Source organism: Macaca fascicularis, chromosome 17, assembly GCF_037993035.2.
Source record: "Macaca fascicularis isolate 582-1 chromosome 17, T2T-MFA8v1.1".
In the NCBI taxonomy this organism is placed as follows: domain Eukaryota; kingdom Metazoa; phylum Chordata; class Mammalia; order Primates; family Cercopithecidae; genus Macaca; species Macaca fascicularis.
In genome coordinates, this window is record NC_088391.1 from 70,596,361 (window position 1) to 70,614,988 (window position 18,628).

Consider the following 18,628-nt stretch of genomic DNA (forward strand, 5'->3'; position numbering starts at 1 on the left):
TAAGGGATTTTTGTACCTAAATAATAAGCAATATAAAATGATTTTGAAAGTTTTTAAATTTGAGGATAGCAGTATGCTTAGTGAGGCTACCATGATTGTGTGGAAAGAACATCAGTGCCCTGGATTCAGGTTCCACTTTGACCCTCCTAATTATGTGATCTTGAGCAGAACCCTAGCTTCTCAGACTTGGCCTCACAAAATTGAGTTATTCACACTCAACTGAGATGATGTGTAGCATATTAGTTCATTTTCACACTGCTATAAAGAAATACCCAAGACTGAGTACTTTATAAAGAAAAGAGGTTTAATTGACTTATAGTTCTGCAGGCTGTACAGGAAGCATAGCAGCTTCTGGGGACGCCTCAGGAAACTTACGATTGTGGCAGAAGGTGATGGGGAAGCAGGCCTGTTTTACATACCTGGAGTAGGAGAAAGAGAGTGGAGGGGTGATGCCACACACTTTTAAACAACCAGATCTCAGAAAAAAACAATAATGCACTCACTCACTATCATGAGAACAGCAGGGAAGTGATGTTAAACCGTTAGAAACCATCCCCATGATCCGATCACCTCCTACCAGGCCCAACCTCCAACAGTTGAGGATTACAGTTGAACATGCGATTTGGATGGGGACACAAATCAAACCATGTGATTCTGTCCCTGGCCCCTCCCAGATCTCACGTCCTCCTCACATTTCAAAAAACAACCATTCCTTCCCAACAGTCCCCCAGAATCTTATTCCAGCATTAACTCAAAAAATCAACAATCCAAAGTCTCATCTGAGACGAGGCAAGTCCCTTCCACCTATGGGCCTGTAAAATAAAAAATAAGTTACTTCCTTCTAAGATAAAATGGCACTATAGGCATTGGGTAAATATTCTGGTTCCAAAAGGGAGAAATTGGTCAACAGAACGGGATACAAGCCCCATAGAAGACCAAAACCAAGCATGACAGTCATTAAATCCTAAAATTCCAAAATGATATTTTTTTTGAGACAGTCTCACTCTGTCACCTAGGCTGGAGTGCAGTGGTGTGATCTCGGCTTACTGCAACTGCCACCTCCCGAGTTCAAACGATTCTCACTCCTCAGCCTCCTGACTAGTTGGGATTACAGGCATGTGCCATCATACCTGGCTAATTTTTGTATTTTTAGTAGAGCCAGGGTTTCACCACGGTGGCCAGACTGGTCTTGAACTCCTGGCCTCAAGTGATCGCCTGCCTCGGCCTTCTAAAGTGTGGGATTATAGGCGTGAGCCACCACACCTGGCCAGAATAATCTTTGACTCCATGTCTCACATCCAGGGCTTTCTGGTACAAGGGATGGGCTTCCCAGGCCTTGAGCAGCTCTGCCCCTGAGGCTTTGCAGTGTACAGCTCCTGTGGCTGCTTTCCGGGGCTGGCATTGAATGCCGGCAGCTTTTCCAGAAAAAAGGCCGCCAATGCCTTTACCTGGAAGACATGTAGAAACATGATAGAAGTGTGGAGAATATCTCCTAACATAGTCTGCTGTTGATGGGCATTTAGATTGTATCTAATCTTTTGCTCTTATTAGCATTGCTGGAATGAATTATCTTTAATACATCATTTTTATAAGAGGGAATATGTGTATGTATGTATATATCTGTGCAGTATATTTTAAGAACTGGAATGGCTGGATCATAGGGTATGCACATTTTTATTTTTGATAATTATTGCAAAATTGCCAACCATAGAAGTTGTACCAATTTATACTCCACCACTGGTTATGAAAGTTCTTATTTCCCAATCATTACTATGCAGCACTGTCACATGTGTCTTCTTGATACCATTTTTATGAGTTTGATGTTACTCATCTTTTGTCTTTTTTGTGTTTGTCTTTAAAGTTACTCTTTTCAAATGTGACTGTGAAAAAATAGTACTTGCTAATGCTTATTGATTACTCTGTGCCAGACATTGTACTCATTATTTTATTTGTCTGTACAACAAATTGAGAACATTAGATTTTGTTGAAGTTCTTATGCTTACATTTAAGATGGTAAAGTTGTAATTTTTAGTGAACTATTCCAATGTTACATATTTACAGATTCAGGAGGAAGAGTGTCCACCAAGAGATGACTTCAGTGATGCAGACCAGCTCAGAGTGGGTAATGATGGCATTTTCATGCTGGCATTTTTCAGTAAGCAATCTTTCCCAACTATTTTGATTTTTTTGCATGTATTGATTTTATGTGTATTAAAGTAACATAGTGAAGAGAAGCAAATATTGTTAGCATGTGTCTACCTTTCTTAAAATGTAAATTGTTTCTGATATTGAACTAATGAATACTGTGATCATATGTTTAAATACAAATCCTAGAATTTATTAAACTCTTGTTTGCCTAAATATGCATTGCAGCCATTATGAAGACGCTGACATGTAAAAGTACCTAAGCGTATTTAAGCTATTTCATATTTTTAAAGAGAAATACTGCTATATTGGTGCCCATTCAGCTCTCTAGGAGCATATCGAATGAAACTATAAATTCCACTTTGGGGGCAGAGGATTTCCATTTGAGTGTCCTTAAGCTAGAAGAAGGATTGGAAAAAACGACATTCTGGGCAACTGGAACAGTGTCACTTGAGACAGACAGTTATGAAAGTATAAGTCTTATTTGGGGGAATGGTAAGAATTAGAAGATCAGAAACTTAGTAACATTTTAACATCTTGCAGAATTCTTAGTATTTGACTTATAAAGTAAATTTAATGTTCTTGAGAGAAGACTGTGTCAAAGTCTTCATTATTTCAATTCTTAATACAGGGATTGACATAGTAAACTCATTAAATAATAAGATGCCCAATAAATTACTAAAGCCAGTGGTAGAAACCTAATATTCATTTAAGTAAGTTTATTAATCTATGATATAGTTAATTTCTGCCCACCACCTGGTTAAATGATCAAGCTTTCATTCTTGGATAGAATGCTGATTTAATTCAGTTTAGTTATAAGCTTTATTATGATCGTAAAACTGAGAAATAAACTTATTTAAAGTGTCACATTCAACTTTAAAAAGTAGAAAATACAAACTTCATGAGTTGACACTTTTGAGTCTGAAAGTTCATGTAAACCTTGTCCTCCAAGTTTGAAATGGTTTCTTGCTTCCCTTCTATTTTCATCTGCTGAAGAAAAGAGGGGGAGAGGAATGAGGAAGGAGGGCCGGCAGCTCCTCGAATTTACTAATTGTAATATTCAGGTTGTCAACCAGCAAATGTATATGCAAGATTTAAATCTTAAATTGGTTTTAGTTACAATTTCTAGTTAGATATGTTAGTTATAATAAAAAGGAAATAAACTCTGGTTACAAATGAGTGCTGTTTTGTAATATTAGTCCTGTGAACCTTGGTTTTTATCTTAATTTTGGTTTAACTGGTAATCCTATATATTAGTAACATTTTAATAACAAACTTCTCACATAGTTTGTTTACAAAAAAGAGTAGCTTAAACATTCATTGCATTCATTGTTATTATACCTTTTAAGAAACCTTAATTAGAAAAGAAAGGATCTAAATATATTGTACTAATTTTAGTATAAATACCTGTTTCTTGGGAATAAAAACATGTTATTTGACACCTTCTAATTATGTAACTCAGAAATCTTGTTTCTCCGTTTCTTTATTTCATTTACCACCAGTATCTTCTTTTTAATTTTTATTTCTTAGATTTGAAGGCCTTTCACTGATGTGTTATAAATGCATGGTAACTTAGACACACTGGATGACTTTATTCTTAGCCAGTGATAGTATTATTAGCTAATATAATGTAAATGTATATATTTATATTTAAGATTTAATATAAATATTTTACTAAATTTTTACTAAATTTTTTCCACAACTCATATATGTAACGCTTCCTGTTTTACAAATATTGTGCCAATATTGTGACAGTAAATTTGTTTTTACCTCTATTTCCTGTTTTTTTTTTTTTTCTGGTAGGCTATAGGCCTAGAGTTTATTTGCTTGATAAGCATAGATTTGTTTGTCATCACTACCATCTAGTGGCTGTTTTTCAGATTGCAACTTGCTATATTTTCCAAGTTTCTTAAACATCTAATAGCTACTCTGGGTAAAACGGTCCAGAAAAAGATTTTATTTTTAGTGTGGTTTATTTATAACTTAAGCATGTCACGTTACATAACTTGCACAAGTAAAATTACAGTGAATATCAATAAGACTATTTCAATTAAAACCTTTTGGTGGTTTAATTCTTTCCTTCTTTATTTTTAGTGTTTTACCTCATATAACCCTAAAAAAAGTTTACACTTAAATTTGGTGAGATAATTGTGTATTCTTGTTCAGAAAATGTAAAAGAAGAAATGTTTGTAATAATGCTTTTGCTCTCAAAATCCTTTTAAAGTGTTACCATAAAATGCCTCAGATACATGCATAATATGCGTATCTCTGATCTTATTTTTAAGAAACTTTCTAAGAGAATGGAACAGAATTTGGTTATTTGCCAAACACTAGAAATGAAAAGTTTACAGATGATTGACAGTCTATGGAAATGACCTTAAATTTTAGTACTTTAAAATGTAATGGGCTCTTATTTGATCCTGTTTAGAAAACTTTTCTTCTGAGGTTTAGCCATTTGTACCGTGTGTGAATTTTCACGTCAACATGCCATGGTAGTAAGTAGTCACCTGCACTATTCTCATTTTAGACTTGCGGGAAACAGAAAGAGAAGATACTTGTAACCTTAAAAGAATTAGAGGAGTGTTTTGAAATGTGAATTCTGATTTGTAAGAAATTGCCAAACTGTCTTCCGAAGTAGCTGTAGTATTTTGCATTCCCACCAGCAATGAATGAGAGTTCCTGTTGCTCTGTGTCCTCACCAGTATTTGGTGTTGATGATTTTTTTTTTTTTTAGACATTCTAATAATTTGATGATGGTATCCCATTGTGGTTTAATTTTATTTCCCTAACAATTCATGTTAAGCATCTTTATTCCATTCATTCTTTTGAGCACCTACCATATACAAGTCAAAAAGTTACAGTTTTTAAAGGGGTTATCTGGACACTACACATCTTGGAAAACAAAAATTGATGACTTATTCTGTCCATTAAAAGCTGTTTTTTATATAGCTTTTAGATGACATTACATAGCATAAGTAAATCCAGAAAAGGAACATCTAAGAATTGTAATTACAGCTGAAGAAACCCATGAAGTATTTGTGAAGTATTGAATTTTATTGTTTTGTTTACCTTTTTTTTTCTTTTCTTTTCTTTTTCTTTCTTTTTTTTTTTTTTTTTTTTTTTTGAGCCAGAGTCTTGCTCTGTTGCCCACGCTCCAGTGCAGTGGTGTGATCTTGGCCCACTGCTACCTTTACCTCCCAGGTTCAAGCAATTCTACCTTAGCCTCCTGAGTAGCTGGGATTACAAGTCCCTGCCACCACGCCCAGCTATTTTTTTTATTTTTAGTAGAGACAGGGTTTCATCATGCTGGCCAGGCTGATCTCGAACTTCTGACCTCAGCTGATCCCCCTGCCTCGGCCTCCCAAAGTGCTGGGATTACAAGCGTGAGCCACTGCGCCCGGCCTGCTTTTATTTACCTTTTTTACAAAGCCAATTTTGTTGGCTGTTTGCTTAGGCTGGACTTCTTGCGTGGAACCACATGTGAGCTACATTGTGATCTGGTTTTAAGCTAGTTTAAAACTGCGGTTTCAACTATTAATGATAAGCTTTCAGGAATGGATTCCTGTTGGCCAGACTGACGAGAAACCAAGCTTACCCATTTGTTGATATACAGTATAGCAAATAAGCCGTTTGCAAAAAGTAGGCTATAGTCTATAAAGAAGGCTTAATTGGCAGAGTTAAAAGAAAGGGAACTGCTGTTTCCATTGAGCAATGAAATATTATTAATAAGTCTATGTTAATTTGTTTCCAAATTGTGGTTTATAAAATAACTGTTTCTGTTACTTTTAGTGGCATTTATTTTCAACTGGCTTGGATTTTGTTTATCCTTCTGTATCACCAATACCATAGCTGGAAGGTATGGTGCTATCTGCGGATTTGGCCTTTCCTTGATCAAATGGATCCTTATTGTCAGGGTGAGTGTCTTGATAGCCTGTATCTCTTTTATCTCTAAAATGAGATGTATGAAATTTTCTGTGTGATTCATAAATGGGCACTTTATTTTCATGAATTCAGTTATTTGAAGGCTTATTCTTAAATCCTATATTTAATCATTATAGTGAGCTCTGCGGTATGAACACTTTATCATATGAGAAATTGTTAATATAGTGGAAAGAACTTTGAAATCATAAAAATTTAAGTTTGAGTCTCAACTTTTTTATATGTCTTTTAACTTTATTTAATTGTTCTGAGCATTAGTTTCTTTATAATAGGCTGATGATAGCTGCCTTGTGGCATTTTTATGAGGTATGGAAATAATGTAATTAAAGTACCTTATCCAGTTACTGCACAAATATATGTGCTCAGTAAATCATGGCTACTATTATTGTGATATAGTGCAGGTATGCCTAAAATCAGTTAAAACATAAAAATTTCTCATTTAGTCACATTATCATGAACTTAAATATTTTCTCACTCTTTTCTTTTGAAAACATTGAGAGCTCAAAAGGCCTATGAAGTGGTTATCTGAACCCTTTTTTTCCTTCATGCTTCTTCTGAGCCTTCCTTATTTTCCTGTTGTTCCCTGAAGTCACCCTCTGCCTTCTTCTTATCATTTACAAGATAGTGTGTAGCGAGACAGTGATAAGTCCTTTTCCCCACCTTAACAACTTTTCTAGTCCCAAAAAAGTTTTCTGTAAAAATTGCTTAGGCATTAGTGCTGTTAGCATCATCTTCCCCCAGCTCTTTACCTTTGCCTTTTGAAGGCCTCTTTTCACTTCTTTTTACAAATGTTTCTTCCTAGTTTTTTTTTTTTTTTTTCTCTTTACGATAAGATCTAGGAGAATGATCAAGAATGGCTTTACTTACTGTTTTAATAAGTCTTTTGAAAAGTTACCTACACATTTAAAATGCTATTATACAATTAATAAATTAAAATATATACATTCTGCATTTAAACATTCATTTCTTATTGAATGAGCTAAGTCCTCCTAAAATTTTTAGTAGAATCATAGATCAAATATATTAGCTTCTCTTAAATGTTCACTTTGATAATATATCTATATTACTAAGTTGATTTAAAAGTCCCTATTATGAAAATATTAATGTTTATAGATGTGATGCATTTCTTCATTATTTTAAAACTTATAGCCTCCCAGGGTTTCAGTAATCCATAGGTTTTGGTTATTAATCAATTAATTATTGGTTGGGACCTATGGACTGGTTTCTTCTAAGAAAATTAAAATTTGAGCCATCGTGAGAACTATCCCCTGACAATTTCTTGTTTTAGTTTTACTGCAAAAGATGTACAGTGGGTTCCTAACACAAGTATAAATCTATTAGGTGTTACAGAACATACAAAGATAAAGACACAATCCCTTCCCTTATAGAAATTATTATTAAAATACCTCGAAGTTGGGCCTAGATAAGTCCAACGTTGATTATGATACTCTTAAGCACTATTAATCAAATGGGATTTCTCATCTAAATCACAGAACACAGAAAATGATATGAGGACTATTTTCTCGATTCTCCCAGTTAGTAAATTGCTAGTATCATTCTAGATGTATAAGAAAGAAGTTAATGCATCCTATACAACTTATGCCCTTAGAGTATTACAGCTTAATTTTCTCATAAGAACCTTAGGTTGAGAAGGGATTAGATTATCTAGTTATCAACTCTAGTTGATGTGATAAGATGGGGAACTTATATTCAAGGACTGGAGTTTCTTACAGTTTTGTAAGGTATATACTGTCATCAAGTTTGATCTCCAGGACTGTTTAGTTTCCCTTAAAGTACTTTTACTGAGTTAGAGTTAATGTTATGCCTTTAGTGTGTATTAAGAAGTGTTATAAGAAAAGGATTTTTAAAAATCTTTTGTATAAAATAACAATAACTGTCATTCATTTAACCCTTAGTGTGTGCCAGGCATAATTTGTTACAAATAACGAGTTTTCAAACTTTTAACTGTATCTCTGATGCTGGTGATGATCTAGCCATTTTATTGGTGATGAAAGTAAGAATAAAGAGTCTAATAATTTGCTCAAGGTCCCACAGTTGTTTTTCTTGTGGAGACGGATTCTCACTCTGCCACCCAGGCTGGAGTGCAGTGGCGCCATCTTGGCACCCTGCAACCTCTGCCTCCTGAGTTCAAGCGATTCTCCTGCCTCAGCCTCCAAGTAGCTGGGACTACGGGCACATGCCGCCACGCCTGGCTAATTTTTTGTATTTTTGTAGAGACAGAGTTTCACGTCATTGCCCAGGCTGATCTCAAACTCCTGAGCTCAGGCAGTCTGCCAGCCTCGGCCTCCCAAAGTGCTAGGATTACAGGCGTGAGCCACCGTGCCCAGCCAGTCCCACAGTTTTCAATGTGAATTGGCATCTACCTTGGTCTCAATTCATCGCCTATGTTCCTACTTCTGTACTGCCTCTGTTACACTGTATTTTGACTTTTACTATAATGCTCCAAGTAAAACATTCCTTTCAGAGTTTAGTGCTGAGAGAAAAGTTTTCCCCTAAAAACCTGGTGTTTCCTTTCATTAGACAATAAGTAATTTATAAATCATACTGCTGCTGTCCATTTTGTGTCTAAGCTGCCATGAACCTCGGATTTTGTGTAAATATCTTTAGCCTAGGCTTCCAATACTACTTCTGTCTAAGGTTTTTATTATTTGGTTAAAAATACATATGTGTTTTATTAAAAACTAAGAAATTACGTTTCGAAAGTAGGATGTAAACAATGAAATAGTGATGTTGTATTAATATAATAAAATCAGATGAATTCTTAATGTTCATTAATTTATTTTCCAAAATTTGATTTCTCTAGCCTGTGACTGGCCAATCAACATGATTGGTTTACTTATATTAAAAAACAACAACAACAGTTGGCTTAGGCTTATGATTTTAGTATTTTAAAACATTTTTGCTAACACAGTAATGAGTCCAACATTACTTTATCCTTTTTGCATAGCGAATCCTTCTCTTTCAAAGTATTTTGGTGAAGACAGACTCTGTTCTGGCTGTTCGGGTTGCCTGTTACTGGGTAACACGCAGAAATTTAAAATAAAAACATATTGCCTTGGTTCTTTATTCTTTTTTGTTCTTGAAAAGCCTTTAAGACCTATATGAAAGTGTTTTATTTCTAACTGTGAATCACTTGACTAAAAAATAGTATAGTACAGTCCTGTGTAAGCTGCATCTTTTCCAGTTCAAGTCCCTCCTTCATTGTACACATATTTTAAAGATGTAGGTGTATGTGGGATCTCTGTGTTTAGTAGTACTTTGAAATTTTAAATCGCTCAAATTACTATAGATTTTTAAAAAGTACTATAAAATGTAAAACATGAAATTACTGTAAATACTGAAATTACTATAAATGGTTGATTTATTAATTAGAAATACTTCCTGAGAAAATACTTAAAAGGCTATAAAAAGTAGACTTAGGTAATCTTTATTTGATATGCTTACTAAATAACATTATTTACAATTTGTAAGCATTTTTTATTATTGCCAAAGCCTAGGATTTTTAAGCTTATATGGAAATTACCAACAAATAATTGGAAATCTTTACCTATAAAGTTACAAATACTTTTAATTAATATCAGATTTGGGAGCAAGTCTGCATTTAACAAAATCATTTTTAGTTACATCAGATTCAGTTTGCAGGCCAGTGGAAACAGGGTGGGTAAATACAAGCTAATTTTTAATAATTTTAGAGTAGGTTATATTAAACACTTTTTAAAAAATCATTTGAGGCATTGTTTTAGGTGCTAAAGTTATCTGAAGTAACTGAAGAAAATCAGATTGATTTTTTAAAAAGCCTTTTAAAATGAATGAAGTGTAATGTCTAGAGTCTAATCAAGGAAAAGATAACTGTGTCCAATATCATCAAACTCTGCCTTCCATCTGCCTGTTCATATTCCCACACCACAGAGAATATAAAACTGTCTGCCATGGCCACTAATAGGAACTGTTGAAATGCCACTTTAAGGTTCATTTAGCTGTTCTCAGCTCACTGTTGGGAACTGAATGCTAGAGCATCTAGTTTGAAAATAGAAAGACTCTAATGGGGGTCTTTATGCACCTAGTATTTTTGGCAGTGATTAGCAGTAGGGAGTGTACAGAAGGTCAAAAGCTCTTCTTTTTGGAGGTCAGCAGGATACCCCCATCTGATAAGATTAAACTAATGTGGCTTTTGGTGTTAATATCTGAAGCAGCGGGTTGCTATAGTGTGTTTGGGATGGTAGTTGTGGTTTTGAGAGATTATGAAAGAAGGACTGATGTGAAATTTTTAATAAGAAAATGTGTGATTCAGACATACAACATTTACTTGTATTTCTTGCAGGGAGTTTGAAACTGGTTTTTGTTTCCAAAATACTTCATTTAATTTTTTTTTTTTTTTTTGCTATTGCATAAGATGATTTTTTTCTCAAATAATTTATATATATGTATGCCATTAGGTGTTTTTATTTTTCCTTTGTGCTATTTTTAAGTGTTAAAGATTATTTGAGGTAAATCATTCTGAAACTGAAGATAATCTATGATTTTCAAATTCAGGTGTACGAATTTGGTTAATATATTTATGTTCACTCCATAGTTTTCTGATTATTTTACTGGATATTTCAATGGACAGTATTGGCTTTGGTGGATATTTCTTGTACTTGGTAAGTTTATTCTTAATGTATTTAGTTTAACTTTGATATTTCCAAAAACTGTAAATATAAATAAACTATGGCACAATTTATGTGGAAATTATTTTTCTTCTGTAAAATTCTCATATTCAAACACATCATCTCACATTTTTAAACTATTCTACATAGCACTACAGATTTCTTAGATTTAAAATCCAGAGGCTATCAGTGTAAAGAGTCAGTGGTGGGATGATCATTGAATGCCACAAAATTTTAAAATAACAATGTGATAAAAAACTGTCTTAGCATTTATCTCAGAAAATATACACAAATAACTTCTTTTAATGATCTTAGGAAATTTGAGAGTTGGATAGTTTGGTTGTTCTGTCTATTCTCTTATTTTTCGATCGTGGAAACATTCTTTATGCTTTTGAATTGTGCCTTGAATTAATTATTAGTCAACCAGGCATAAGGAAAGGCTTTATGCCTAATGATCACAGTACTTCTCTTGAGTTGTCTTATAAGACATGTCTTTTTATTAATATTGATGGAATTTTATGGATTTTCAATTTTTGTTCCCTTTTGTTTTTTACCTTCGATGTGAGATAATTAAGTTAATCATTAAATCACATTATATCTTTAATCCACTTTTCAGATGTATTTGCTGACATAAGGAATACATTTTGTTTCTTGTTAGGATTAAAAGCCCATGTTTCACTCAGAATTGTACCAGAAAATAACAGCATTTCAGTAGGTGGCAGTCTTCTCTCTGAGTTTTTATTTAGTCATACTGTTAGATCTTTAGGATCTTTTGGGAAACAGATTATTGTTAAATAAGGTCACTTAATTCTTTAATAGCTATAGTGAAATTATTTTAGTGTTATGACCTTGTTGAGATGCATCTGGAGGTGAAGCCAGTTTTATATTGTTGTGTTCTAACTGCCTGAATGCCGTGTTCTTTATTGAGTTTTTTACCTAAAAGTGAGAAGGTTTATAAAGTCTGTTAAGTATTTAAGTATATTAAATGAGTACATTTGTGTGTGTATATATATTATTTAGAGATTGGAGGAATCTTAGGGAGGTTAATGTGGGGCAGAGTAGAATACAGAGGACAATGCCAGTTCCACTTCAGAGCCGTAATCTAGTATTTATTTATTTAGGGGAATGTGAAAATGTAATAAATGATAAAAATGTTGCTCTCACATATGCTGAAAAGAATGTTGAGCACTTTGTAGAATGCTCAGAAACAGTAGCCACTGAGTGATTGGTTTTTAGATATGAACTGGGTGACTTCTTTTAGAAAATGCCTGAAAAGTAAAATGTGTGTTAGAAAACAGCAGCTTTAGAGAGAAAGGAAGGGATCCCACAAATAAGTTGGTTTACATTTTTCAGTAATAGTTTTACATTTGGATAACAGTATTACTATCTTTGAACAGCATCCGGAAGGGTATGAGGGTGGAATGCAGAGGGAGTCCCAAACGGAGGGAGTTAGGACATGGGAAGCAGATGCAATTGGGTTTAGCTGAAATTTATACCCTTTAAGTCATCATTTGTAGCTCTCTTCTGTCTTTCCTCTCCAATTTACTACACACATGCTTCTTTTTTTTAGTGATTTGATTATTGCCTTGCAGTTGGGGTACAAATTTAGTTTGAGACTTTGTATTTTAAATTCACAAACTCCTTTTCCTCCTGGTGAGGAAAGTCATACACATACAGTAGATACCTTCTGTTTTTGTTTTTGGATCCCCCACCCCAATTTCCTGATTAAAAATTTACTGGGGTTAATGTTTCCCTAAGAATCATGTGCTTAAGTATTTCAAAGGCTTATACTAATAATGGTAATGTTTTATATTGATCTAATATTTGTTATGTGAAACTTTAGAGAATTTCACAGGTATTGCTTTTTAAATTATTACATATATCTGTGGTTATTTTAAAATACTACTTTACAAAGGAGAAAACTGAGATAGATATAAGAAGAATCCCAAATAATCTAAATCATTAGAGTAATTGTCTTCCAAGTTTGTCTTTTCTAACTCTTCTTAATTTTTTATTATGTTAGTTTCTTATTATTACTTCAAAATAAGAACTCATAATTGAAAACATGTACATAATGCACATATCTTCAAATACAGATTTCACAGATGACAGGCACTTGATACTGCTGTACAGGCTTATTGTTTTTTTCCCCACAGTTGTTAGCAACCACATGTATGTTTTTCCTTTTTATGTACTTCATATAAATAACTATGTCTTAGTTCACTCAGTAGTTACATTAATTGAAAAGATTGAACCCATGGGCTCAATGGGAGTTTTATGAGTTGAATCAGTTTAAGTGCATCAGGTAACTTTGCTATTTAAGGAAATTACTTAAATGTATGTTTTTATGTAATTCTGGATTTTTATAACTAGATTTGCTTTAATTTTGGTACATCTAGGCTTAACAAATTGAAAAATTGTATTTCCTTGTGACAGAGTTTATCCTTATAGTGTAAAATATATTACAGAAATGAATGGAAGTCTGCAAATAAAATTCCTTAAGCCAAGAGGATCTTGTTCATAATCGTCTACTTTAAATTTATCTTGCCCCTTTCTGTATAAAAACATATATATCCATATTATTTCAATTTTCTCAGGTCTGCTCCTTTTCTTCAGAGGATTTGTTAATTATCTAAAAGTCAGAAACATGTCTGAAAGTATGGCAGCTGCTCATAGAACAAGGTATTTCTTCTTATTATAGAGGTAAGAAATATTAATCTGTGAACTCTGCCTATTTCCTTTATGTATTCAAATTTACCAGATACATGTTAAATGCCTAATGAGTATTCATGATTTTTACTGTTAGCATATTTAATATTTTTTAATACTGCTAATGGTTAGCTTATTGAAATTTAATAAGTCATAGACCTTTTTAGATAACTCTTAGATTTTTAAAATTGAATTTCATAAATTTTAGTTTTTAAAATACATAACGAGTAAACTGAAATTTTAAATCAGACTTTTAAAACTTCTCTTTAAAGATTAACCATAGAATGTATATGAAGTAACCACCAGCACGAAATTTGAAAGCTTGAAAAACAACAAACTATGACATAGTACTTAGACTGAAGGAATGGGCATTTTTGTATAAAACAATGTGAAATTCGCATAGATATCTGGTGGAAAAAAAAATCTGTGATTGAAAAACAATTTGTCTTGCAGTCCTTTTAACAGTCTGGATCAAGGAATAAAAGTCATGTGAAGAAAATAGTTCTGTTATTGTTTTCTTAATGTGTGCTGGTTTTTGTCAACTATGAAGGCTACAACTTGAATAAGTAGGAATATGAAGAAATGAGTAGACGTTGTCTTACTAGTTATCCAGTGAATTTCTGGAGGCCGTGGATATAGTAATAGTATTTATTTATTGTGCAGCGGGAGTATCTTCACATAAAGTGACTTCCTACTCCCTATTCTATTTTTTAAAGCAAGTACCATATACTTTATGCCTATAAATAATGTAAATTGATAAAGCATTTGAACTCCATAACCAAAATGTCTACTAGTGCTTAACTTCTGAATGTAGGACTATAAGGAACAAAGTGTTTCAAGTTTACTAAGTATTCTTTTTTCAAATAAATTTTATGCTTTGTGATTTGGTTGCTTACATTTTATTTATCATTTATGTAAGTTATACATAAGCTTATATAATTTACTTATTTCTGCTAGAGTACTGTGAATACACTTGTATTTCTAGATCATGTTTAAGTATCATTTTAAGTGTTCTATTAAAGTCTCCCCCAACCACTCCCAAAGAAGTCGCTGTCGCTTTATTTTAACAAGCAAAATATCTTCGCAAACAGTGGCATTAAGAATTTGTCAGTATTAATAATAAGATTAAAAGGCAAAGTAATTTTGCTATTTTACTAATTTGTGTGGTTATCTTCTGTGCATTTAAAAGAGTGTAAAATACAATGCAAATATTTTCTAGATGAAAGTCTGCTATAGAAGCCTTACACTTTAGAATATATTCTGATTTATAGACTTTATCAAAAGAATATTATATACTTGATATAATTCTTCTATAAAATGTGTTGTATTATACTGTGATTTAGATAAAGACAACTTAATACATTTTAAGACTAATTCCTTCTTTGTCTCCAGACTGCATCAACCTGACATTCCTTTCTTATACCAATGTGAAATTTCTGGATCATCTGTAAACCTACAACTTTAATAGAAGACTACTAATAACAGAAGACTAGTGAAGAAAAGATGGAGCTTCAAAATTGAATGGCAGGGTGGTTTATGCTTACAAGCCATTTCTGTTCATTCTTTAAGTATCTGTATTTCATTTGTTTTGCACATACGCATATGTGCCCATTTGAGAGATTTGCGTATACTTGATAGAAACCGTAAAGTTGTAGCAGTTAAGTCCAGTCACATTTGGTTAATCAGTGTTTGATATAATTGAAAGAGTTGAGTGGATAAACAGTCTTCCAGCTTGTAAATGCCATTGACTTCTGACCTGACATTTAGTATAATAAAAATGAAATTATTAACCATGTCTAATGATTTAGTTTCTGGCTCTTAGACTCATCTGGTAATTCTACACATGAAACATCTTTTGTTACATAAGGTTTATTGAAACCTGCAGTGCTGATATTAGAAAGGATTTGTCAGATTTTTGAACATGACATTTACATTATTATTTAGGAAAACTCTTCCTGTAAATAACCATGCATAACTTACTTTCTGCAATGTTTTCTTAGAAATTGTGTCCAGATAGCTTCCATTAATTTTAAATTAAGTGAACTAAATATATATATGTATATGTATACATATATATATATACACACACACACACACACACACACATATATATATTTAGAAACCTGAGTGTTAAAGATAGAATTTGTTTTAGGACAAATTTTAAGAAAATGTGGGAATACCAAATGTCCTTTATAAGATAAAAAAAAATTTTTTTAAGGGACATACTAGTCTTAGGGATTTTCAGATGAGAAGCTGGGTTTTTAGGATTGCCCGTCTTGGAGATTCTTGCAGGAAGAGATTGTATTAGATATTATATTTATTTCATTTAAGATAATTTTGAAAGTTAATTTTCTAAATAAGATAATTCTCATTTGTGTTTGTCTTTTAAAAAGCCAATAAAATATCTGTCAGTATCATTGTAATAATTTTTTTAGAGTTTAATTTGTAAAGCTTAGCAAATAAAATCTTGTACTATTAATAGCTTCTTGCTTTATGACTTTAGGATTAACTTGTAAAAAACATATCCTGAACTGAGATATGCAAAACACTCATTTTCAAGTTATGGAAATGTGTTTGTGGCATATAGGACTGTGGGGTCTGTGTGTGTAGTGAGAGTATGTAACCGTTATTACAACTGGAAGTTAATTTACATTCATAAACTACTATATTTCCCATCTTGCAAATCATTTTATGTCTCATCTGTTTTTCCTTTCGGTTATATCTTTGGTTTTGAATACCAACATTTAAAATGATGGTATTTTATCTTTTAAACTTAAAAATTATTTAATACAGCTATATGGAACGTATAAAATTGATTTCTTATTTATTATTAGACATTACTACTAAAAGGTACATCTAACTATTCAGGGACATTTTTCCATTTCCAAAAAATAAAATTTATTATGCTTTATAACCCCTTCTGTATTTCTCTGTATTTTCTGATTGTTTCATTGTCTTTGATAAATAAAACATAGTTTAGTTTTGCTAATATAGCCTATTTTTTGTTTTGTCTCATTCAGTTTACTTTCCTGCATAGAATTTTTATTGTTGTATTAAAATTTTTATTGTTGTATTAAAGTACCTGTGTTACAACCCTTGAAGTAAGACAATAGCATGGGGTAAAGAAAAAATACTTGGTTTAGTTGCCTAATTTGGAAATTAATTAAAATTAAACTGTACTAATAACATATTCAAACTCATGCTGTATCTCTTTCGTATTAATTTCTTATAGACCTGTACTTTATTCTTTCAATAATTTTTAAATTAAATTAAAGCTTTGCTACATGGTAATTAAATAATTACTAGGAAGCTTAGCTGTCAAACATCGACTTACTAGAATTTCATTTTAGCTTTTATGGTATATGTGCTTGTTTTCTGAATATGGATATGTTACTTTTGATCCAGCATCAAAACTTCACTTTTTGTTTTGACTTTTTCCCCCCAAATCTATAAGGTTCAAGTATACATATGACTTAATCCTCTATAATTGGCATAATTCAATGGTAGCCTTAAATCTCATCACGTAAGCAAGGGAATCAGAATGTTATTTTCAAGAACTTAATGTTCCCTTCAGATATATCAAATCCTGCATACTTCATTTCCTGTGACCTTGAACAGCTGCTGTTGTGTTTTGGGGACACTTGATCATCTTTACACTCTGCCTTAAAGATTGAAAAATCAGAACTCTTGTTAGGGTATCTAAACATTTTTGAGTGTGAACTGGGGATTGGAAGTTAATACAAAAATTTTTCAAATTCTATTGTAAATTAATAAGCTGGTCATGGCTAGGATAATCCATTTTCATGTATTTATGCAATAAACTGAATTTTAAGGCAAAAATACACTTTTCCATATGGTGTATGCAGGATAGATTTTAGGAACTTAGATTAAAATAGAAATCCCATTACATTTGATTAAAATGAAAATCTCTGCTTAATAGAAAAAAATACTAAACTTTAGCCTATTATTTTAAGTCTGTAAGATATATTTCATTTTAGACATGCCTTTGAAGTTGTTCACATATTTTTACCTGCTAAAACAATATTATTTCCAGTAAAATCTCTCCTAACAGGAAAAGTGGAGTTCCAGATATCCAGTTGGAGAAAAATTCAGAGTTCCTTCATTTAATATAATTTTTTTCATCTAGTATGCACTATTTCCAGAAGTGCATAAGGTAATGATAGTGAATGTGACACCGTACTTAACTAAGGTAATATATATCCTTAGTTTGCTCAAAACTGTCCTGGTTATTCCTGTTTTCTTAGCTTAATAGTGCCTCGTCGTACTCGAAAGTGTTCTAATTTGGAGGATAAGTTATATGATCGTCCTGTGTATAATTGTAGACCGCACCAAGAAGCAACTACCTTAGCTCCACTGCCCTTTGAGGGATGGAACTGGGGTAAGGGTAGGAGCCAGTTGTTATTGCCACAGTGTTTTCTAATGAACCATTTGGCCTGTAGAAGAGGAATAGTATTTTTTTTAATAGTTGTATTTGAATCCAGCTTATGGTAAATATTAAACTGAATGGCTTTTATATTTTTAACTGCTGTTAAATGTTATTTTAGCATTTATTAGTTGTTTAATTCTTCAAATAGTCATATGAAATATTAACATATATTTGATAAAGGTCAATTGTTAGATGATAATGTGCCATTCATTATCATAGGAATGTCCTTGCCCATATATAAAACATGCTGGCATGTATTTTACTTGTTAATAAAGTTGTATAGATGTGGAAGTGTGAACCTGTGATGCATCCTTTTCAAAATCAGTTTAAGATTCACTTCTTATCACCACTTTGGCCTCACTAAACTGTTTATGTGACAAACCTTTCAAGATTGGAGATGGAAACAACACTTGTGAAATTAGGTTGGAGTTTAAACATCTTTTAACTTCTCAGTTATTTGTATGTCAGGAGATAAATTGTGGTTTAATTTTAATAAACACAAAATACCAGCTTTTTGAAAATAATTTGTTCATTTCTACTTTGTAAAGTATCATTGGTCACGTAGGTCGGACCTGCTTATGGGTGTGAATTCTTATTGGGGACATAATACCTAACATGCAAAAATTTCCAGCAAGTAAATAAGAAAAATAGAAAACTCATTTCATACTTTTAAAAACATGTTTTTAAAGTTTACTTTAAGCTCAGAGTATGTGCTGCTTTT

At 32.5% G+C, this 18,628-nt stretch overlaps 1 protein-coding gene across 2 annotated transcripts in view; it reads left to right on the forward strand.

The window, feature by feature from the left end:
* The window catches only part of NDFIP2 (Nedd4 family interacting protein 2), a 70,619-nt gene extending 52,414 nt beyond the window's left edge, over window positions 1-18,205 (forward strand). The window contains exons 4-8 of one of the 2 annotated variants that reach the window (XM_005586071.5): window positions 2,062-2,155; window positions 5,935-6,059; window positions 10,679-10,745; window positions 13,349-13,454; window positions 14,853-18,205. In XM_005586071.5, the coding sequence (XP_005586128.2) occupies window positions 2,062-2,155; window positions 5,935-6,059; window positions 10,679-10,745; window positions 13,349-13,452 (390 nt within the window). In that variant the 3' untranslated portion in view covers window positions 13,453-13,454; window positions 14,853-18,205. The remainder of the gene's footprint in view (window positions 1-2,061; window positions 2,156-5,934; window positions 6,060-10,678; window positions 10,746-13,348; window positions 13,455-14,852) is intronic. The other variant, XR_006693513.3, reaches the window with a different exon arrangement.
* Window positions 18,206-18,628: the final 423 nt, after the last annotated feature.